At 45.7% G+C, this 23813-nt stretch overlaps 1 protein-coding gene across 5 annotated transcripts in view; it reads right to left on the bottom strand.

Annotated features, from left to right (window-relative positions):
* Positions 1-23813, bottom strand: part of ARFIP1 (ARF interacting protein 1) — a 607935-nt gene that overhangs the window by 223029 nt on the left and 361093 nt on the right. For 4 of the 5 annotated variants that reach the window (XM_069631288.1, XM_069631287.1, XM_069631289.1 and 1 more), the window contains 2 exons: positions 12510-12605; positions 7655-7767 (listed from right to left, as the gene is read on the bottom strand). In XM_069631288.1, the coding sequence (XP_069487389.1) occupies positions 7655-7767; positions 12510-12605 (209 nt within the window). The remainder of the gene's footprint in view (positions 1-7654; positions 7768-12509; positions 12606-23813) is intronic. The other variant, XM_069631291.1, reaches the window with a different exon arrangement.

Below are 23813 nucleotides of genomic sequence, written 5' to 3'. Positions count from 1 at the left end.
ATGTTAAGACTAGATTTAGGTCCCATGATGGAACTTGAAAAGGCTTTGGGGGATAAACATTAGTTAACCCTTTCAGAAATTGGATTACCAAGGGTAATTTGAAATATGAAGGCTCCTCAGCAGTAAGCTTAAAGATTGACAGTGCTGCGAGATAGCCCTTGATCGTACCAATTTGAAGACCTGAATTTGCTAATTCAAGCAAGAACGTTAACACCATTGGTGTATTGCATGAAAAGGGTTCAATATTCTTTTCTCTACAACAGCTGCAAAATTTGTTCCAACAACAGCGGTATAAAGTTTTTGTTGTTGGCCTTCTGTTTGAAAGCAACACCTCCATGACGCCATCCGGGAGATCCCAATCCTTGTATCTCAACCTTTCAGAAACCAAGCGTGAAGGTCGAGGGTTCTGATGTCTGGATGGAGAACCTGACCTCCCTTCTGCGAGAGAAGATCCTCTCTTTGCGGAAGACGAATTGGAGGGCAGATGGACATGTCCAGAAGGTCCAGGTACCACGTTCTCCTGGCCCAATCCGGGCAATAAGGATCATGACTTTCCGGAATCTTCTCAACCTCCTGATCATTTGAGGAATGACAGGGACTGGAGGAAAAGCGTACAGGAGTGGAAACTCCCACTCACTACAAACGCGTCTCCTAGAGCTCCTCTCAGGGGAAATTCTTGTGAACAAAACTGATCACACTTCCTGTTGATGCTGGTGGCGAATTGATCCACTTGAGGGGTTCCCCAAAGGGTGAAGATCTCTTGAAGGACTTCCTGAGCTAGCTCCCACTCGTGGGAAACTGCTCTGCCTGCTCAGAGCGTCCGCCGTCAAGTTCTTCTCTCCAGCTCGGTGAACTGCCGCTAGAGAGATTCCTTCTTGAATTGCCCAAAACCAGAGCTACACATTGCCTCTCTGCACAGTGGCAGTGACCCTACGCCTCCTCTTTTGTTGAGGTAGTGCATGGCCACTGTGTTGTCCGTCATTATCAGGACATTCTTTCCCTGTACTGATGGCAGGAAAGCTTTCAGCGCTAGTCTGATTGCTCTCAGCTCCAACAGGTCGATGTGTAGTCTGGACTCCGATGGAGACCAACGACCGCTGATGGTCAAGTCGTTGGCATGGGCTCCCCACCCCGTGAGAGAGGCATCCGTGACTACTGTTATCTCCGGCCATGGTTGCCAAAACTGTTCTCCTTTCAAGATGTTCTACCGACAGGCCCACCACTGAAGGTCTCGAGCTACTCTGTCCGGGACGTGAAGGAGATCTGACATTCTTCTTGAGAATTGCGATGACTGGGTTCTTAGTGCCCATTGGAGGGATCTCATTCTCAGGCGAGCCTTTGGCACAAGGAAGATGCAGAATGCCATGAGGCCTTGCAACCTCAAAAAGTCGAAGGCTGGTACACGTTGGGCATTTTGAAACTTGGTGACCATCTGTAGAATATCTAGAGCCCTCCCCTCTAGTGGCGAGGCTTTTCCCAGGGAAGTGTCCAGGACTACTCCAATAAACTGGAGTCTCTGTGATTGTAACATCTGTGACTTCTTTAAGTTGAAGGAGAAGCCCAGCTTGTGAAGGAAGTGGCAGACATAATTTAGCTAGATCTGAGTTTGTTCCGGAGATGCTGCTCCGATCAACCAATCGTCCAGGTAGGGGTAGACGTGGATCCCTTCCCTCCTTAGACTTGCAGCCACTACCGACAGTAGCTTGGTAAAGACCCTCGGGCGGAGGTCAGCCCAAATGGCAGGACTCGAAATTGATAGTGAGAGTTGCTAATTGTGAACCCCAGGTATTTCCTGTGTTTGAGATGGATTGGCACATGGAAATAAGAATCCTGAAGGTCTAGAGATACCAACCAGTCCTGAAGCTGAAGGGCCTGAAGGATCTGAGAAAGGGTTACCATCTTGAACTGGTCTTTCCTGAGGAATTTGTTCAATTCTCGCAAGTCCAAGATGGGTCTCAGTCCTCCGTCCTTCTTTGGTACTAGGAAGTAGGGGGAATACCAACCCTTGTTCCTCTCCGCTACGGGTACCGGTTCTATGGTACCCTTGTCTAGCAGGTCTACAATCTCCTGCATAAGGAGCGGGTCTGGAAACTTCAAAGTGTTGTTCCCCGGTGGATGACTGAGGAATGTGTAGGCAGGGCAGGCAGTAACCTTGGGCAACTGTCTCCAATGCCCAAGCATCTGACGTAATAGCCTGCCATTCTGCCAGATGTTGAGTTAACCTGCCCCCTACTGGTGTCGTGTGAGGGGAGGCCTCAGAGGAGTTTAGAAGCGGCTGACGCAGATGCCGAAAGGTAAATTGGCACCTGCTGCTGCGGCTTTTGTACCTGTGACCCATCCACCATGGGTGAATAGTTTCTGGCCCCTTTGAGCTGGCTGTCCTCTGCCTTTTCCGAATGCGGAGTAAAAGTGAAAGGACCTACCCCTCCAGGAAGCTCCTCAGGAGCGATTCGGAGTCTGCCGGATTGCAGCCCCAAGAGATTTTGCTGCTGCCTTGGAGGTTTGTAATCTCTCCAGGCTGTCATTAGCCTTCTTACCAAATAAGGAAGTGCCATCAAAGGGCATGTTCTGAAGTCTGGCTTGTACATCTGGAGCAAAACCAGACTACCGCAACCATGCAAATCTGCGAATTGTGGTACTTGCCGCCATGGCCCTGCTGATGCGGTCAGCAGAATCAATGCCCGTTTGGAGGGACTCACATTGCATCCTTTCCATCCCTGAAGATGTTTGAGAATGCTTCCCTTTCTTCTCTTTCTGGGAGACAGTCAGCCGCAGATGAAGCACACTCCCAAAGTGTGTGGCTGAATCTTGCTAGAGTGCAAGTGCCGTTGATAGACTTAAGCGCCATGCTACATGCCGAAAAGACTTTTTTTGACATGACATCAAATCTTTTACTGTCCTGTGGAATAGTAGGGTATGCCGACCTACTGTTAGATGAAGTTGCTGCTTGTACAACTAAACTCTCTGGAGTTGGACGCTTGCTCAGATATTCAGGATCTGAAGCCGGTACCCTGCAGAAAGTTTTTTTTATTTACTCCAGGGATAACTTCAGGCGTTTCCCAATTTGCAGAAATGTTTCTTTGCTGAGCAGTATGAAAGGGAACAACAGGATCCTCCTGTGGACCTTTATCTAAAATATCAGTAAGGTCATCATGCTGAAAAGGTGGTGTAGGTGTAGACCACCCCATGAATTCAATTATTCTGGCCATCAGAATCCTATAAGGGGTTTCAGCATGCTCTCCAGGGTCTGGTTTAGCAAACTCTACTTCTGGAGAAGTATCTAAACCACTTGCCTCATTTAGAGATTCCTGAAGGTCTTTCAACCTGTTCTCCTCAGAGATTAATCGAAATCCTCCCCTTCCTCATATATAGAGGACAAGGCTCTAAAGCAGTCAGACCTAGGATAGGGTTTAAAACCAATTTCTAGAGCAGAAAAAGCCAAATTGGTTGATACTGGCTGAGAAAACGTCGAGGTTGTCGACGTGGAAGTCAAAGGCTTCCACAATCCTGAAAAAGGCGTCGAGAAAGTTTGAAGGGAACTCTATGCACTCGAGAGGATCGGAATCCTACTCGGCGTCGTTGAGATTGTCGATGGCATCCTCGACGTCATAGTCGAAGCTTTCATGCCTCTACTGTCTGTGACGTAGTGACAGTTGTAGGTTTGTCTTTTATCGGAGTCGACAGTGACGTCGAAGACGGCGTCGATGCATCAGATTTATGCGTCGAAGGATCCTTCAACAAAGGCGTCGATTACGCAGATTTGTAAGTCCAACAAACCTTCGATGACGGCGTCGATGACGCGGTCTTACTGCTATTACTCGAGGGTTCATGACGCTCTCGAGTAGTTTCTCTCGCCGGGTTCAACAACTCACAGCGTTTTGATTTTTTGGGTCTTTCACCCAGGGTATCACCTTTAGACATCTCCGAGGGGGTCGAGGCCGCTTTCTCGAAGACGTTAAGCATTTTTTTACGGAATTTCTCCCACTTAGCTGGAGAGCTGTGCTTCGTGGGGCAGGTGACCCTTTCTGGGGAGGTAGAGGAAGAAGAAGAGGGAGATCTACGACGCCTCTTCTTAGAGTGTTTTGATCTCGAAGACTGATGAGAACCGCTTTGAGATCTTGAACGGGAAGGTTTCTTTTGTCAACGAGGAGACGAATGTCTCGACTCAGCCGAAGAAACTTTCGAGGGAGTAGAAGTTTTAAAGCCCTTACCTCTTTCTAACTTCCCCTTACGCTCCTTCAAGGCTTTTGCCGCATGGACATAGTCCTCGCATTACGAACAGTGATGCTCCGATCCCAGGCACCACAAACAGATCCTATGAGGATCTGTTAATGACATTTTCTTCCCACAGTCAAGACATTTTTTGAAACCGGACCGTGGAGTCAATGGTTTGGATGAAGAAGCCATCGTATTAGGTAATCTTGGAAGAATAAGAAGGTTTTTCCTGAAGAAAGGAACTGAGCGTTACGTTTCCGAGGCCCATGAAGCACAGAAAAACGGAACTGAGCAACGGACGCTGCGCAAGTCTATTTATACGCACAATGACGTTGGCGCCGATACGGAGGCTGTCGAGGGACACCGACTCGAGAGACGTTGACGCGCAGCACCCTCTACTGAAAAAATTTCCGAGGCCAGCAAGCTGGAATGGGCAACATCAAAGATAAGGAATACGTCGGAGGACACAATCCCTTCGAAATAAATGTTTTCGTAAAGTCTGAATGGATTTTGTCAAGTGGGGGCTAGGTTACATGACTATTGTATGTGCATACATTTGACATTTTTGAAAAAAATCAAACATGGGTGGATTTCCAGCAAACTTGTGTAAGGAGCATTGGCAAGGACCTGAAAGCATGGTTTTGCAAATGTGTCCGCATTTTATTTTTTCACAAGTGTATAATGTAGGTACAGAAAAATAGTGATATACCTTTGGTGACCGAGGTGTAGACTGTGGCCATGGGCAGCGGCCAGATTGTCCGGGTCATGCAATAAGCTCATGATCCGGACAATCTAGCTACTGGCCATGATCTCGAGGGACAACACATGGGGATAAAGTGGCCATGTCTACCTGGGAATGGCTTTGTGGTACTGTTATTCGAAACTGGGATAGGTTTGCAAGGGAAGAAAAATGTGCTTGTGGTAATATGGCCATAGGGTTCTCTTTTCGGCTTCTGCAGGCTGCCATGGAAAGCAAAGAGTGGCCCTGTATGGAACCCCGCCTTCCCTTTCCATGGTGGCCATCATGGTGACAGCGCAGGCGTCCCGGTGTAGGAAGAAAAGTCCTGTTTTTTAGCACCCCGGGTTCCCGCTTTGGGCACCTTGGGTGCCAATGGCCTTCATCCACCATTAAAGGGGTTGGAATAGGGGGATAATGGTCCATAGACCTCGTTATCCACCCTCGCTTGGCTTGGGCTGATAACTTGGGCTGTCGGGCCGGTATCCACCTTTCCAGTACCTGGAACGGGGGATGAACGCCACAATATTTTCATTAGCATAACACAAAATGCAAATGGACTGTTGGAAAATCTTATTGAGTCTATGTACTTTACAGAGAAATGTAAAGTAGATGGAGTGTATACGTTTTTTTTTTAGTTCTATGTTTTAACTGTGAAAGGTGGTTCCTAAAGGAACATTTCTTTTGTTGTTTTCAGGTGTATTTTTTTTTTGGCAGGAGAGCTTTGAACGAAAGGTGGGGAGGGAAATGAGGGAAGAGGCACCAAACACTAATATGGAGGGGCAGGTGGACAGGGGAAAATGTTGTGCGTGTCATTTCTAAGGTAGGGGCAGTGTTTCACATGGTCCTTGATTACGGCAGTGGGGTTGGCTCTTGAGGAGGAGGAGGGATGGCATTAGCTGATGCCATTTTAAGATAAATAGCAGTTTTGCTAAGAGTATGTACTGTGTACTAGATTGTTAATGGATAATGAGTAGGAATAGGTGTTGGAGCTGTGCAAGGGAAATTTTGAATTTGAAAGTTCCTAGATCAGTAGAAAATCCAGTTCGGAACTGTCCGCGAAACACATGCCGCGCGCCAGCGTATGGTCATGTGGCACTGTCCGCAAAGTCCACAATTAAGTCAGATGTGCGTAGACGTCTACGGATGCAAAACCAGTTTAAATAGTTGCAAAAACTGTATAGAATTGTTAAAATGATTCTACAAGGTGGGAAATGGCAGAGGTTTAAGGTCACACTTTGTAAATTGGACACAAATATTGCTATATTGGCTAAGTATGATATTAGTAAGTTGTAGGAAAATAGCATGCACTGGTAAAAACCCATGCCATTCACTGAAATAAACTTTGTTAAAAGGGACGTTATGGCTACAAGTAAAACCGAAAACCCCCAGATATTCGCCAGTTATGGTAAGTTAATCACTGATGACATCACATGTGAAATAAAAATAAATTTTGATGAAAAGTCCCTACAAGGGGTTGTGTTCATATTGTTGGTGACAAGATGTCAGGGGTGATCGGGAGACCCATCAAGAACTACTTAATCTATTAAAGAATGTACTCATCTAAAATCATTGTATTGGAGTGTTGTTAATACAGAAAATGGATAGTACAATAATGAATGCTACCTTATCAGAGTTTTGAGTAATGTTAAACATGTAATAACTAGCTAACAATTCAAGACTTACAACACTTGTGCTAGCACAAACAATATTATTATTATTATTATTATTATTAATAATACATATGAAGAACCACAATGCATACAAATCATAGGCACATACAGGGAAACTAAAGTGAGGAAGAAACAGCACCATCAGAAAATGTTAACATTAACGTTTATCTTCATGTATACAAATGAATTGTGTGTTTGAGGCCTGCTCATTTCCACATGTATGTGCACCATGAGCTGAGACCAAACCCTAAGGAAAGTACTTTAAGAACATATGCCAAGGTTAATGTCTAGATATATAGCACCTTTTCCATTTTAATATTCTGACTGTCAGTGAACAAAACCACCTTGCCTATATAGGTCAGTGAACAAAAACAAGTGGCCCAGATATGTGATGTCATCAATGACATTTGTGATGTCATCTTTGATGTCCTGGGTGTTAGTGTTAGCAGTGCACTCTGGTGGCGTGAGTTATGGTTGCTTAGCTTACCATAACTGGCAAATTTCTGTTTTTTTTTTCGGTTGTAACCATAACGTCCCTTTAACAAAGTGTTTTCATTGAATATATATATATATATATCAAACACACTCTTTCATACACACACTCCATTCCTTTGAATTGGCAGGAAAACGCTCAAAGTGAACTCTGAGATTGCAGATTCCCATATGCAGCGAAAGTGTCTGAAAAGGCTACCCGAAAGACTCTGCCGCTCATTGGCAGGGGGAAAAGGGAACCAATAGGGCATATAGGCATAAGATTAAAACGTATTATAGCGATATTTTACGGCAATAGAGGAATCCTAGCCTATGACAGGGACTATTCAAAGAATATATCTTTCATAGAAAGATCCAATGCTCCAGAACGCTTGCTAGTTCACTATATAAATACATTGCAAGAACATGCAGAAGAGGCTGTGATTTCTAGCCCATTTAGATTATGAAAAAAAACATCCTCTGTTCTACAGTAACAATGGAATACACTGTAGAAATGCAACCTTCAAAAGGACTTTGAAAACAGATGAGGATTACACACCTTGTATGTGTTCAAGCTCCATCGCCTTACGAGTTCCAATTTTTCCATTGCTGGATTCTTCGGGTCCTCTGACAAAACAACTGGTCCACTTCTCCGTGGTGCGTGCAGACCATCTTAAGCAAAACAAGAGATTTCACTGTACAATTAAAACAAAAAACCACCACAAACCACCTGAATCCTCTGTGTTAAAAAAACAAAAGCCATAGAAGAATAGTGACAACAGAGAACTGGGATCTTGATAAGAAAAGAGGCAGGTATTTTGAATAAGTATGAGGAGTTTCCTTTCAACACAGGGCTTTGTTGTCTATACTATTACAGGTTACCAATCTGATGAGCAAAGTGACCATTGGAGCCGATCGGAGACTCGTGTTCACCAACAATTACAATAAAAAGGACATTAAGTCTCTATTCTTATAACCATTTTACTATTGCTGTAGCTGCTGCCTGGATGAACAGTCGAAAACCATCTGTTCTGGGTTATTGTCTCCAAGTCAGCAACTGTTGAGCATTATCTTTGTGATATCTCCCTTACGCTTAGCAACAAGCAGCTCTGCTACTACCAAATGTTATTACCAATTGCCTGTACTCACGCTGTTTCATAAAGTGTTATAAAACTTTCAAATACTAGTGTGTGACTGCTACTATATTATATCTAAATGCAGCAATGCACCATCGATCCTGCTTACCGTGCATACCTCTAGCTCACCATATCAGTTTCAGATTTCACGTCAGCTGGTAGAGAGATATTAAACAGGAGCAGGATTTATTGATCAGTAAAGGTTCTTATGGGCACTAAGAAGTCCTCGAGAATCATGTACATCAATCAGTAATACAATTGGTCCATTTGGCAAGGCCGCCACAATGGATAATGATGGGAAGCGGACTAGTGAAAAAAAGTAGGCTACAGGAAAGACATCATGGGACATTCCAGTTTGATAATGTTTAGTATCCATGCAATCATCATTTTTTTCTTTCAAGCACTTAGACTTTTTTTTTTTAATTCAGAAAAAAAAGGTTGAATTTCTGAAAAGCAGTCACAAATTACTTAATTAAATACAGAGCATAATATAAAAAAGATAAACTGTTTCCTCGCTGTGAATTCAGAAACAACGACGGCGATATAAGTGCATAAACAACAAAGCATGAAATATGCTGTGGTCAGTGCAAAATAATTACATTTTGCATAATTTACAACTGTTGGCAAAATAAAGCAGATATTTACGCACGTTAAAGCAGAATTAGTATAATTAAGACGTAGTGTGTTAACAGTGGACACTTGCACGCCTCCGACGTAAAGAATTGTGGTAGTATGCAACATTTCAAAGATCACTTTCATTCGTGTACGTTGCATTGTTCCCTTTATGGAGGGCCTTAAATTGACGTTAAGCAGTGAACGGATGCATTGATGAAGTAGGCAAACTGACAGCTGTAATTAAAACCATCACCTAACAGGATCGCAAATTTCCATTACTACCACAGCAACACGGAACCCAGGAGGTCCCATTCTTCATTCACCAAAGGGAAGGGTTAAATGAGCACCAGGAGAGAAGTGCAGAGTGAGGTTCATTTCATTTTGCTAGCAACAAAAGCAAATCACAGTCAATTAAAGATGCAAGGTCATGCAAATAAAGGTCATGCAGTCAAAACAAACATTACTCAATGCCACCAAAAACGAAATATATCAACTTAAAAACAAATAGTGAAAACTGGTGAATTACCAGCACCTCCTATACTATACTGACTCTGGGGTGCGGGAGAACAAATAGCGCAGAGAGGGAGAGAAGGCACAATGGATTTATTTTGAGTTTAGCAATCCTTGGCAGCATTTACCTGCAATGGCCCACCAGCGCCACAACAAAAAAAATATACTGTCTTATTAGGGCCAATGCATTCTACCTATCCCTACTCACAGTGCCATGCTGCTTGGCACATCGAAGACTTCGGGCAAAGCAGTGAAAGCACGGTACATTTTTGCTCGTCGTCAAAAAATGTCATCTTTGGGCTTCTGGGCATACGCGCACACACACGGTTTAGAGATGCTCAATAATTAACAAGATGCAAATTGCTACCTTGTGCCTCTGCCAAGGCCACCGCTCCTTATCTAAAACAACCCCGGCTGCGTGCTAGTTTACACAGTACTCAGATGTGCGCCTGTATTCTGAACGTAGCGGGATGATCTCGGCACTGCCACGCAGAGCTTTCGTTCCACCCAAAGCAATCTGCATTGCTCTGCTGAGCTTCCAATGTCTTGTACATTGCTGTACAGAGTTCCTGTAGACCCAGGGCCACAGTCTTACCGTCCTCTCAACCGCATTCCGTTCCTATACTGCCTCTGCCCTATCATGCACCGTTATGGTTCCTACCGTTCCCCCGCTCTTTCACATTGCCCTTCCTCCTGGGTCTGTTCTCTTCTTTACTGTGAAATGTATGCATATTAAAAAAGAAACCACTTCACAGTCAAAAGCAAAAACGATTAGCACGGTCAATACTCGCCGACTGTCTTACGAATAATATAGGCACGTTTGTGTGGCCTAAACATCCTGCTAAGAAGCATTACTAATGGTGGTAAAAAGCTTCCCAGCAAAATAAAAGGCTAATGCAAGATTTTTAAAAAAAGAAAAAAAATTACAAGGTTTTAAAATCAAATGTATCTTTTTAATGTAGCCCATGTGGTCACACTTTTGATGAAGTATTGCGTTTCCATTTATTAAGGATTAATCCTCGGATGTCCTTTGATCGCTCATTACTTATTTTATTGAAAATCATGCTCATTAGCATATCTTAAACGATCCATTAAGGGGCCAGCGTAACTTTTGGACTAATTCCAAGATTTATTTGAATCTGTAAAGTTTAAAGATAAAACAAACCGCAGGTCTTCAAAGTGTTCCTTTCAAAATTGATCCCTGGCGTTCACCTTTGTCCCAAATTGCCACACACATCGACGTATGGAGACCAGCAGCAAACAGAATATGTCCCTTTGGCCTGTTTTCTAAAGTACCACAATTTATTACCATGAACAAAAAAAAGTGTAGCGAGCTTCCCTAAAAGGAGTTGGCACTCGGCACATCATTCCCATGGCAGAAACTAGTGAGTGCAGTCTTGCAGTGATGAAAGTAAAGGGTCTTATTCGGCGTCCTAGGAAGGCAATCCCATTGCACCACTGAGCAGACAACAGAACTGACTGATGGAGGATGCAATGTTTCTTCACGAACACTGCGTATATTCGTACAATACAAGCAGGTTGAGAATTTGGGGGTGCCGAGGTAAGGCACAGGGAGTCATTCTTGATGGTTTGAATGAACTTTGGATGCCATGAAGTGGAGATGCTGAGTTATCTCGGGCGTTACTTCACCTTTTCTTTTGAGCACAGGACAGACACGCTGGGTGCAATGATGTTTGAGGAAAAACAACAGCACTCAACTCAATGTGTGGATCCTTTTAGCATTCCTGGTTGACTGCCACTAGATTTCACTCTATGAACAAACAGGCCGTTTGGACTTCCAAGGTTAACATTGGGTAAACCAAGTTGATGTTTCTTAAGGTTTGGGTTAGTGCGTAATCTAACTTGACCCATAGAAGTAAGGTTCACATTCCTGTTGGCATATTCACCTGGAACAAAACCAGTTGCTAAAATGAGAATTGGCCATTTATCGATCAACACTTGCCGCAGCAATCATGAAAAAGGTGGAGGGTGGCCCAGATATTCGGGCCACTGTTTCCCTGGTTGAGGTACACAACCATGAAGTGAAGAGAGGCAGCACTGTGTGCACTTCAGTTCAAAGGTTGCCTGATGAGGTGTGGGGGTTTGTCTAAAAAGGTCTTCAGTAACTGGTGTTCATCATTCATTATTAAATGGCCATTAATTGTGCTTTTCAGTGACTTTTTGCTTTATCCCTGCTGTTGTCGGTTAGGGGCGGTTAGCCGAAAGTATCCTTCAGGCATTGACTAGCTTTCAAAATGGTCAGTTTATCCAAAGCCACCCTAATATTGCGGCAGTAAGTTATTTGTCCACTGGGTCAAAAATTGTCCAGACGTGAACAGTTTGGGATGTCCCATCTCAAGAGTAATGTAGATCGATTTGATGATCAAGAGAAGTGGCACATATTAGGTTGTGTGTGAATTTGTTGAGAAATAATTAAACACTCCCACATTCTAATAACTGTGTGGCATATATAGAATGTAATTTTAGTACAAGATCTTCAGTTACATGAAAACAATGAAACTAATGTCTTTCAAATATGGTAGACTGGACTCGATAGACCAACTCTGATGCATGCGCTACTTATGAAGAAATACTCACAGCATGGCATATAACACAAGCTGAGCCACTGGCTTCCATGTACTTGCATGTAAAGTAAGCCTCAACTGTGCTGATGGCTGCCAATAAACTACTCTTCTTTGTCTTGCTTCGTCTGGTGCCATTCCCTAGGCAAAGACAGTTTGCAAAATGTTTTCTCCCCATGTGAGCTTCCCATTTCTTATCACTGATTAAGCGTTTGTGTGTAGTACTAGATCAGCTTGTTCCCAATAGTCCTTTATGCCAAAATCTAGCTGACTAATTAACCATACATACATTTCAATACAGAGTTTAGGATGTACAAGACAGGATTAATTTTGAATTGGAAGCAAAATAGTGTGGGAAAAATCAGCTCCTGTTTTGCTCGTGCAATGATTAGGAAGAAAGAGAATACAAGGGAAAAAAGTAAAGGTAAAGAGATTAGGCTGATTATTGGAGACCGATTCAGGAGGCACGCGACAAGCGGTGCAAACCCTTGATTTAGGTTAATCACATGGTGAGGCATTACAGAGTTAGTGCAGCAGCAGCTGGCGTGTTACCAGGTACAGCTGAAAATACCTTGGGGAGCAACAAAGTCATTTCCTTGTCCAGCCAGTCTGCTAGCTGCTGCACTGCTGGGAGATATGACTGGTGAGATGGGTGGCGAGGAGGGACCTGAAAAGGTACACATTGAGCTTTAGGAGCAAACACACAATCTAGCAGCTTAATTTCATGCTTCGTCGAATGCAACACAACAGGTACGATTGACTGTACTCAGACTTCAGGCTTCTCATCGGCACATTACAATTGGCGTCATTTGTGGGAGAGAAAAACTGGTTTATAAAAATTAAAAAAAGACAAAATTTCATCAATTCAAACAAAAGTATAGTCTGGTTAAAAGTGATACGAGGTGGACTGAAGCAAGTAACTAGTTAACACGTTAACTCATTAACCATACATGGTTTAAAAAAAGTTACTCACTGTAGTGACATCTGTACTCCCTAGTACATAGCCCTTTACTCCATTCTTACAGGTGTCGTCCTAGGGGACCGGGACGGGATCGGAGCTCTCTCTGCACAGCACAAAAGATGAAATGTCCCATTAAAAGTTTTTGCGTTCCGCAGTAAAGTCCTGTAGCGTGACTTGCCCCACTTACCCCACCTACCAGCAACATCCGGAAGTCCTTGGAGGCTCTAGACGGGCCACCAGAGTACTGTCCTATATATAGGGGGAGGCTGGTGGAGGCGTATGGAGGAATGAGACTATGGACTAGGAGTACAGAGGTCACTACAGCGAGTTATTTTTTCTTCCTCCTACATCCCGTTCCCTTCTCCCATACTTATGGGGGATTAAAAAGCACTAATCAACCAAGGGAGACTGGAAACTAATGTTAGCCAAATACATTTTGTAGGACCGCCTGACAAAATCTGGCATCTGACCTGGCAGCTGTGCCCATGCAGTAATGCTTACAAAAAGTGGATGGAGAAGATCAGGTAGCTGTCTTACTAATAACCCTGGGGATATTCTTCTGAAAAGCAATCGCAGTAGCTTTCACTCTAAACGTGCTCACGCAAGCCCTTTGGCACAGAACCTTTGAAGCTTTTAAGGCCCTACAATATAAGAGAACCCATCAGGCGACCAACAACTGCTGTCTGCCAAAGGCTACAAACAGATTGTCAGATTTTCTGAAAGACTTAGCACGGTCTAAATAAAACTTAAGAGCACACCTAACATCCAGAGAATGCAGCACTCATTCTCTGTCAGTTTGAGAAGGAAAAAAATGGAGGACAGTATCTCCAAATTTAAGTGAAAGATTGAGACAAATTTTGGTCAAGATTTAGAATAGGTTCTAAGAACAACTTTATCCTTCCTCATGAAAAAACGTATGCCGTTCTGATGCTGACAAAATGAACAAAGTTACTCACCGTAGTGACTAGCTTAATGGTAGTCCATAGTCCCCTTTCCTCCATACTTGTGGGACATTCCGTCCTTCGGGACCGGAGCACTTCTTTTATTTTTACGCAGGGTACTGCATGTGGCTGTAATCCCGCCTTCCTGAGCTCTGCCCCTTGCATCGCCTTTCAGTCCTTTTCTACCGCCAGGTCTGAGACCATTTAAGCAATAATAGATGATACTTTTTAGAGGGGACGGCGAGCGGGTGTATGGAAGAACGGGGACTAGGAGTAAGGTGGTCACTACGGTGAGTGACTTCGTTATAATCCTACGTCCAGTTCCCTTTCCTCCATACTTGTGGGAGATTCCCAAGCACGCACCACAGTTAGTTCGGGTGGATAGAAAAAAAACCTTTACTGGAATAAGTTCTTAAGAACAGCCTGGCCAAATTGGGCATCAGCCCTGGAGCAGGTCCAAGCAGTAATGCTTACAAAAAGCTGATGGGGAAGCCCACATAGCCGCCTTGGTGATGGTTTCCCAAGGGACATACTTTTGGAAGGTAACAGCAGCCGCTTTGTCATGTACAAGATGAGCATGGATGCAATTCGGAGGTTGATGGCCTTGAACGATATAGGCTTCTGAAATACATAAGGCAATCCATCGGGAGATGGTTGCTTTGGAAGCCGGCTTCCCTTTCAGGTCTCCGAATGTGACGGAGTGGAGTGGAAAGGAGTGGAAAGGAAAGGAGTGGAAAGGAAAGGAGTGGAAAGGAGTGGAAAGGAAAGGAGTGGAAAGGAGTGGAAAGGAGTGGAAAGTAGTGGAAAGGAAAGGAGAGGAGTGGAAAGGAAAGGAGTTGAAAGGAAAGGAGAGGAGTGGAAAGGAGAGGAGTGGAAACGAGTGGCGTGGAAAGGAGAGGAGTGGAAACGAGTGGCGTGGAAACGAGTGGCGTGGAAACGAGTGGAAAGGAAAGACGTGGAAAGGAAAGAAGTGGAGTGGAAAGGAAAGAAGTGGAGTGGAAAAGAAGAAGTGGAGTGGAAAGGAAGAAGTGGAGTGGAGTGGATAGGAGTGGAGTGGAGTGGAGTGGAAAGCAAAGCCTTATCCTTATGGAAAGTGAGGAACGGATGTTACACAGAAAGAGCTTGGAGCTCACTTACTCGCCTCGCTGAGGTCACTGCAATCAGAAAAGAGACCTTCCAAGAAAGCCATCTAAGATCGGTAGTGGCCATGGGATCAAATGGTTTATGGCATAATGCGGTGAGGACCACATGCAAATCCCATTTGGGATGAGGGGTGCACACCGCCTGGAATCGATGAAGAAGACCCGCAAAATGCCTTTTAATGACCGGATTAGTCACTGAAAACGAACGGCTGTCCGTGGACAGGTAGGCTGCAATGGCAGATAAGTCTTGCAAGACAAGACATGAATGTCCAAAGCTGCGAGGTGAGACATTAATGATAGAACAGTGCCAACTCTAGCATGCCTGGGGTTAAGCTTTTCAGCTAAGCACCAGTGGCAAAAACAGAGCCATTTGCTCCTATATTGAGCCCTCGTAGAAGGTTTTCTGGCTGCTTGGATAATGCGCATTTTGTCCTTGGACAAATTAAACTGCACTAAAGATCTGAATTCAGGCACCAGGCTGCCAAGCTGAACGATTGTGGGGAGGGATGCCACAGCTGGTGATCACTCTGGTGAAGAAGGTGAGGAATCAGAGGCAATCTGATCGGAGGAAAAAACCACAGATGCTGAAGTTCCAAAAACCAGAATCAGGCTGGCCACCAAGGAGCTATGAAGAGGAAAGTGGAAGTCGATGCATTCCTGAGCTTGCAGAGTGACCGATGAATCAGAGGCAGTGGAGGAAAGACATAAGCCTTCATATTGTGCCACAGAATCTCAAGAGCGTCTCCCAGGGAGGACACCCCGAGGCTGTCTCTCGATGCATACAGAGGAAGTTTCCTGTTTGTAAAAGTCACCAAGGAGGTCCACTTCTGGAGTGCCCCATTGGCAAAAAATGTTGGAGCATCGCTGTTCAATTCCCCCTCGTAACTGGCTGCCAACAGGCAGCTGAGTGAGTCTGCAGTTACAGTGATGTGACCCGGGTTGTGTGTACAGCCAGGAGCCAAACCTTGTGCTGGATGGCCCAGTCCCAAATTTGTATGGCTAGGTCCACAAGGAGAGGTGACTTGGTGCCACCCTGCTTGTTGATGTAAGAATATTGCCACAGAATTGTCTGTGCGAAGACCTACTACCTTGTTGGTGATAGACGTTTGAAAAGCTTTGAACGCCAGGAAAACAGCCAGCAGTTCCAAATAATTGATATGAAACTGCCTGTCCTGAAGTGTCCAAAGGTCGAATACTTCGAGGTAACACAGCGTCGCACCCCACCCCAGAAATGAGTCGTCTGTGGTAACTGTCACTTGTGGTCAGGGCTCCTGCAAGGAGGCCCCCACTGAAAGGTTGTTGATCGAGGACCACCATTGTAGATCTGCCGTCATGCAGGATGAATTGGGATTGTCTCGAAATCCGGGTCCGAAGCCCGAGACCAACAGCTCCGCAGATCCAGCGGAGTACGCCTCATCTTCAGACATGCAAGAGGAAGGGCTAGTACGCAAGAAGCCATGAGGCCCAGAAGTCTTTGGAACCACCAAGCCGTCATGTGCGAAGATTGGAGGAAGAGCAGACACGTGGTTGAGAGGTCTGCGATCCTGTCCACTGTTAGGAACACCTCGGTACCGACTGTATTCCAACGAAACCCAGGAAAATCAGGTCTTGAGAGACCTTCATGGAAGATTTTGGCCAGTTCACTGACAGCCCAAGGTGGAACAGGAGCTGGAGGAGAGACTGCAGATTGACCAATGCAGTCTGTGGGCAAGGACAGCGCAGAAGCCAATTGTCCAAAAATGGATATACATGAACACCCTGCAGCCTGAGGAAAGCTGTGATGACCGGCATCTTCATAAAGACACGCAGCGCCGAGCTGAGACCAAAAGGGAGCATGCAGAACTGGAAGTGTTCCTCTCCCAAGGAAAACCGCAGATATTTCCGATGCAGATTCCATATCAAGATGTGCATGCATGCGTCCTGAAGGTCCACTACGCCGAGCCAGTCGCCCTTCCAAAGAGAGGACTTTATTTGGCACTGCGTGATCATCTTGAATTTCTTTTGGGAAAGAGAAATATTGAACTGGGAAAGTTCGAGGATAGAGCGCAGGCCAGCCTGGTTGGGTTTGGGCACTGTGAATAGACTGGAGTAGAAGCCCTCCCCTTGCTCCGTGAGAGGAACAGGCTCCACCGCTCTGTGGTCCAGAAGCATCTGTACCTCGGCTCCGAGGGAGGGCGACCCGATCTGCTGGAAGGGAGGGTTGAAGGGTGGGGCAGTGTCAAGCGAAAGCCCGCCCGAGGAATGGACGAAACCCACCGGTCTTCAGTGATGGTCTGCCACACGTCCAGATGAGACAAGATTCGTCCTCCCACCGGAGCCTCGTGAGACCGACAAAATATATTTGGAATTTGTCGGCAGGGAAGACTACCTGTCCCTGGAGAGAAGGCTGATGGGCGAGAGAAAAACCGACCACCTTGTCGTTGTTGCTTTCGGCAGGGCCCGTCAGCCGGAGGTTCAGTTCGGTGCGCACAGTGAGCCTGAAACCCCCTGAATTCAGAGAAGGACCAAGTTTGGGACCCTGACCTCTGTGTAGAAGGGGCCTTAGCTTGAGCTTTCGCCAGGACCGATAAAGATTTTGCGGTCTGGGAATTCACCTCAGTCTTTGCGAGTTCCTCATCTTTGGAGGACTGGAACAATTCCTTGCCATCAAAAGGAAGATCCAGTACCTTGTCCTGCACTTCCTTTGTGAACTTTGTTGCATGGAGCCACGCTTGGCGGGAGATGTGAACCCCGACCATAAGGCATCGAGCAGAGGTATCTACATGTGCAGCAGCTTCCAGTAAATCCTGAAGTTGTCCAACCTATCCGCAGGAATACATTCCTGGAAATCTGCTAGCTCCTTCCACAGCTTCAGATTGGCTGCTGCCAGAATGAGCTCGGTGTTAGCTTGACGAAGTTGGAGCCCCGAATTGGAAAAAACATTTTTTTTAACCAAAGGCATCAAGGAGCTTATCCTCTTTGGAGAGGATTTGGGCTGCTGCTTATTTGTTAGATAAGCTGTGGAGCTATTTGTATATATATATATATATATATATACATATATATATATATACACACACATATATATATATATATACATATACACACACACACACACACACACACACACACACAAAGAATGATCACTGGTGTAATCAAAATGGAAAAATGTGAGTTGTTTTTTGTGATTGAAAAAGTGAAATATATTTTTTGATATAAAGATTGTTTATTAATTATACATGGAATTGTTCTAGCCCCACTACCAAGGTCTAGGATGTTTACTGGACATTTTAGGAACTGTACCAGAATTAGCCTCCATTGGAGGAACCTCGGCAGAGCCGGTACTGGAAGGCCTGTGGTCCGTGACCGCCTTCTTTGCCCCCTTGACAGAACGGGTACCACCACGACCCTGAGCGTGGGATGGTTTAGGAATGTACCTCACCGACAGGCCCCTCAAAGAGGATCCCTCGACTGTCAATACTGGATTCAGACCCAAGAAGAAGACCCTCAGGTATTAACCCAGGACGTGTAGCCCCCTCAAGAGGGGCCTCGAGCCGTGACTCGTGTGGCAAGCTCCAGAAACAGAGACCTCAGGGCATACCTCAGTATCAGTGTGGAAAGCTACAGAAATGGAGACCTCAGGGCGAAGCCCGGCATTCAGAGCCACAGAAGAACTGGACTGAACCTTAGCATCCAAACGGTAAACCTCAGAACAGTGTCCGGTTTTGGCAGGTCCACTGCGGGAACCCTCGGAGAAACCACTGGTGTGCCTATTAGGCCTCTAGTGGGACACCTCAGGGATGTCCCTGGTAACAGAGCTACTCGAGTCCCTCCCGGTCCTGAAAGACCCTGGTAACGAGTCCACTGGCCGGGGCTCCTTAAAAAGTAAAGAATTTACCGGGTGTTTCTTCTTTTCGTCGAAGAAGAGCTAAAAATGCAGTGGAGGAACGCGTTGGAACACCTTCTCCCGCTGAAGAAGACCACGTTGGAGCGCCCGGGCGGAGAGGGAGTCGCAATAGAAGCACGAGTGCCAGCAATGTTCCGGGTTTAGACACTCCAAGCAAAGAGTGGGGATCCGCTCTCGCGAAACGACGTTCACATAAAGAACAGGACATGAATCCCAGACGCGCCGGCATAGGTAGAGGACTAGATGACTGGAACAGGAACAGGAAGGAAGGACAAAGAGAATAAAAAGAAAAATGCTCGGTGTTGCTACTGTGTCCAGCTCCAACCACGAGGAGAAAAGGACTCAAGGGCAATACTTTTCACAAAAGTGCTCCGGTCCCGTCCCAAAGGACAGAATGTTCCACAAGTATGGAGGAAAGGGGATGGGACGTAGGAGTAAGACTGCTTCGTCAAATCCCTGTTCAACTCCAAGCTGGAGCAGGAGCCTCCACTGGTGAAGAGACCTTTAAGGAACTCCTTGACGAGCCTGTGCGACCACAGTAAAGTCTTACCAGGCACCCTGGTGTAGCAGGATATGGCAGCCAGATGCACCTTGATGGAAGTGTCAGCTAGGCTAGATTAGGCCAGGAAAAGCAGATACGGGAGAAGCTGTGATTCACAGTGGTGTGATCTTCTGAGTCCTGCACCACACCGTAAATCGTTTCCATTTGTGGCCGTAGCACGACAATGTAGAGGAAGCTCTGGCCTTGGCCAGTATCTTCTCGCATTGCAGCGGCATGGAATAAGGCCCAAATTCCAAGGCTGCAGGAGCCAGGCAGGCAGTGAGGCTCAACAACACTTGGTGATGGTGCAGTATTGTTCAGTCTTCTCTGTAGAGAAAATCGAGAAGAGGAGGCAGACAGATGGCCGGGGCCACCGACAGAAGGAGCAGGTCCGGGTACCAGATCGGCCGCGGCCACGCTAGAGCGATGAGTATCATCCTGCAATGACATTGTCCAAGTGTGTTAACCCCTTTAAGTGCCATGGGTATTTCCCCCCTGTGCCAGGGCCTTTTTTAGGTTATTTCGTTTTGTGGCCATCCAAAGCATTGTAACTTTTTTATTACATGAGATATCTCGGCCAGATTTGGCTCCTTTTTTTCCCATATGTAGGCGGTCGTAACGCCACACAGGAATCCTAGGTTGCTGTAGGGGGGGGGGGAGAGAAAATAAGCAAAAAGGGCAAACATTTTGGGTTTTTTCAAAAAATGGCAATAACATCATGTACAAAGCCGCCTGCCTGTGGTTTTTTCCTTTTAAGAGCTAGGAACACATTGTTTGCTGTGCCGATTTCCCCAATTTCCTGGCTTTCAAAAACAGGTTGAGTGGAAACGTAAAAAAATATTTTGATGTGGTTATGAACTGTTTTGTGAGAGGTAGGCGATTTTGGTCATTTTTGCCAATTGGACATGCATGGACGGAATGGGAGAAAAGGGTAGGAAAGCCGAATTGGAGGACAGAAAGGCATATATTTATGAAAAGTAGACAAAATTCCAAGCTTAGGAAGGGGTGATTTGCGTAGGTCAGGCAAACACTAGGTAGGGAAAAATGCCATAGATTTGGTGGAAAAGCGGGAAAATGACAGAAAAAAAAAGGTATGTGTTGGACATGGTTGGCTTGGTACAGCAATGGCTTCTATGAATTTTGAGAAAAGCAATGCTCCACTACGTTCCCCTGGCTCTTGCAGTTAGGAAAGCACACATTTTTTGTAGTGTTTTACAAACAAGCAAAACCACAAGCCAAACACTGAGCCATGGTAGACAGGAGTTTTAAGCTCACAGCCTGAAAAGACGCACTTAACATGTGTAAATCGGGAAAACAAATGTGGTGAGGAACGGCAAGCATCAATTTTTTGAAAGAGCACAGGCAGACCTTTTCAAGGGTAGGTGACTTGTGCAGGTTACAAAAGTATATGGTGCCTAAACAGCGGCTAAATGCAGGTCACATTTGGGAAATGAAAGGGTTGTGTGACAAAGGGCACCAGCAAATGGGTCAAAATGTTATGAAAACCAGACAAACAACAAATGATATACCTTCCTGCGTTCCCACAGGTATCCCGATGAAAACTGTACCTCACATGTGTGGGTGCACCTACCTGGGCGCCAAGGGGAAAGCCTAAAACACAGGTAACCCCAAGTCTGTTTCGACACCTGAATTTGACACTTTCTCCAGACAAGCACAACATACAGATATGGGCCTCGGGTGTCCAAGTCACTGTTAGGCAGAATCCTGTGCAGTTCCATTGGGGAACAATGCAAAAAGATGAAGACTACAGGAGTAAGCAGTAAACCCAATTGGTAGCAGTCTGCACCACCCAGATTTACCTGGTAGCTGTGGCTGAGCAGTCAGACTTCTCTCAAGAAGAGTAGGGCAGTATGCAGAGTATACACAATAGGGCCAAAACACAGTAGAGCAAACAAACACTGACCAGAGCTTTGTATAAAAAGTATATAATTATTTATTTAAAACACACTTTATGGCATATGCTAGCACTCTCAATCAAAAGCAAGTTAAAACACAATCATGAAAAGTATACACACCTCCCTCAATAGTTATCAGACAAGTCAGGGTTAAAACACTACTATTTGTTAGAACAGAGGTGAACGTTTAACCAAGATGGCACTCTGATAATGTAGTTAAAGGGAGAGAAAAAGGCAGAGCATAAGAATAAAACAGTTCCCAACACTTTTAAGAGTTAAGAGCAAGGGGAGAAAGGCAGGTTATACTGTAGAGCTAAAGTTCATAGGCCAGGCCCACTTTAAATGGAGCAAAGCTGAATGTGCCCAGGATCACACGGTTTAAAGTGCACTGAAAGTCTTTGCAGAGTGTTCAAAAGAGGTTGGGGTGATTCAAAAGATATAGTTAGAAGGCCTGGAGCCAACCCAGTTTAGAAGCCAAGTATTAAAGGGTCACCTTTAGCAATCTGTAGAAAGGGAGGCCAGGCTGGACACAGTACCTTAAAGAGAAAGGAAGCTCCAGCGGGGGCAGTTGTTCCTGGCAGTGATTGAAGTTCGTGGTTCTGACCAGGGGAGGAGAAGATCTCGTTGAGGAGGGAACGTTGAGTCGTTGCACTGCACAGGGATGAAACCAGCCGCGGAGTTCCAAATTAAAAGGTGCGGTCGTTTTATTCGCGGTCAAAAGTGGTGAGCTCGGCTATCCGGCCGCCAGGGTGCTTGTCATGGGCGATTCGACCAAGAGAAGTCTTTGGAAGGCGAAAAGGGCAAACTGGTTGAACCCACCAGCTCAGGGGAAGAAGACTCGCCCAGCAGAAGATCTTCTGTGGTCGTTGGGAAAGTGGTGAGGTGGCTGCGCAGGGCTACATCGGTGGTGTCATCGTTGCAGATGGCTCAGCGGCTTCCCTCTTCGGATTCTTAGGTCCTGTGGCGACTTCCGAAGTTCCAGTCCCAAAGGCCCTGCTTTTATGCAGAAAAAAACCCATTCTTCAGCCTAGCTGTCAATCACACATGCTAAGTGGTGAGCCGGGCCAATCAGAGTAGAGTGCGACTTGGGTTGCTAAGGCAACGCAGTCCAGGGTGCCAATTCCCCCCTCCACCCTTCCTGTGGAACCCAGACAGAGTGGCACCATTTGGAGGGCTTCTGTGGAGAAGCCCGCCAAAATAGTGGAACAAAGGGCTCGACCTTGGTCAGAGTTACAGAGACGGACACAAACGCCATTTTAGAATCGAGTTCTGGCGAAAAGACCCAACCGGTGAATTAATATTAAATAAATAAACCGGCGGTATCTTTAACATTGCACCATTAAATGGTGCGTTTAAAATCAATAGGAAAATCCCATAGAGAATATTCCGGTGGAATATTTCGCGTGGTAACCACTGCCACCAGCCAGAAACTCGACGAGGGCGAACGGGACAGTGCCCCCTCGAAAACAGACCCAGGGGGAATCGAATATCCCCTTAGCAGTACTTCCACAATATGATGGTTTGTATTGCTTCTGTTCACAATTTTGGACTAGTAAAGCCAATGGTGACTTTACATGCATTGGGAGACAGTAGTCAGTCCCAGGGTAGGGAGTCTATGTTTGGGGGTCACTGTGACACCCCTCTGGTACTGCACCGAGGGTGCTGTGTACCACACATACAGAAAAAAAGGTGATACCCTATGGAGTAAAAAGAAACCCCATAGCCCATAAGCACATAACAAGTCAAAGACATACCTCAAATCATGTCTAAGAGTGGGAGTAAAAGAGTCTCACTCTTAGCAGGTGAAAAAAACAAACCCCAAAATTCCAGCAAAGCTGCTGGGGGACTCACTAGGTTTGGGAAATTAGCCTTAAGAGAATTCTCCCCAACAGCCACCAAGGAAAACAGGGAACCCCATGCTTTTCCGAAAAGACAACACCCGTGGGAATCCACAGAGGTATGATTTGCGCAAATCGGGCCAGAATTTATTACCCAGACAAAGTCCGAAATGTGGGGAAAAAACCGCATTTGCTGCACATTTCACTCGGCGCACCCATCGAAACACGCCGCCAACAACACATGGCCTACCGTCCCACGTTCCCACAGGTGTCCCGATGATAACGGTACCTCACATGTGTGGGTGTACCTACCTGGGCGCCAAGGGGAATGCCTAAAACACAGGTAACCCCAAGTCTGTTTCGACACTTTCTCCAGACAAGCACAACATACAGATATGGGCCTCGGGTGTCCAAGCCACCAGAGAAAACAGGGAACCCCATGCATTTCCGAAAAGAGGACACCCGTGTGAATCCGCAGAGGTATGATTTGCGCAAATCGGCCCAGAATGTATTACCAAGAAGCCCTGGCAAAGTCTGAAATGTGCCGAAAAAACCCACATTTTTCACTTTGTCGGGGGCCATGGGTAAAACATTCTGGTCCGCTTTCCGCAAGTTGAACCTCTGAATTCACACGGGTGTCCCCTTTTGGG

Source organism: Ambystoma mexicanum, chromosome 6q (genome assembly GCF_040938575.1).
Source record: "Ambystoma mexicanum isolate Mex_15411 chromosome 6q, UKY_AmexF1_1, whole genome shotgun sequence".
Taxonomy (NCBI): Eukaryota; Metazoa; Chordata; class Amphibia; order Caudata; family Ambystomatidae; genus Ambystoma; species Ambystoma mexicanum.
This window is presented reverse-complemented; position numbering and strand designations above follow the sequence as displayed.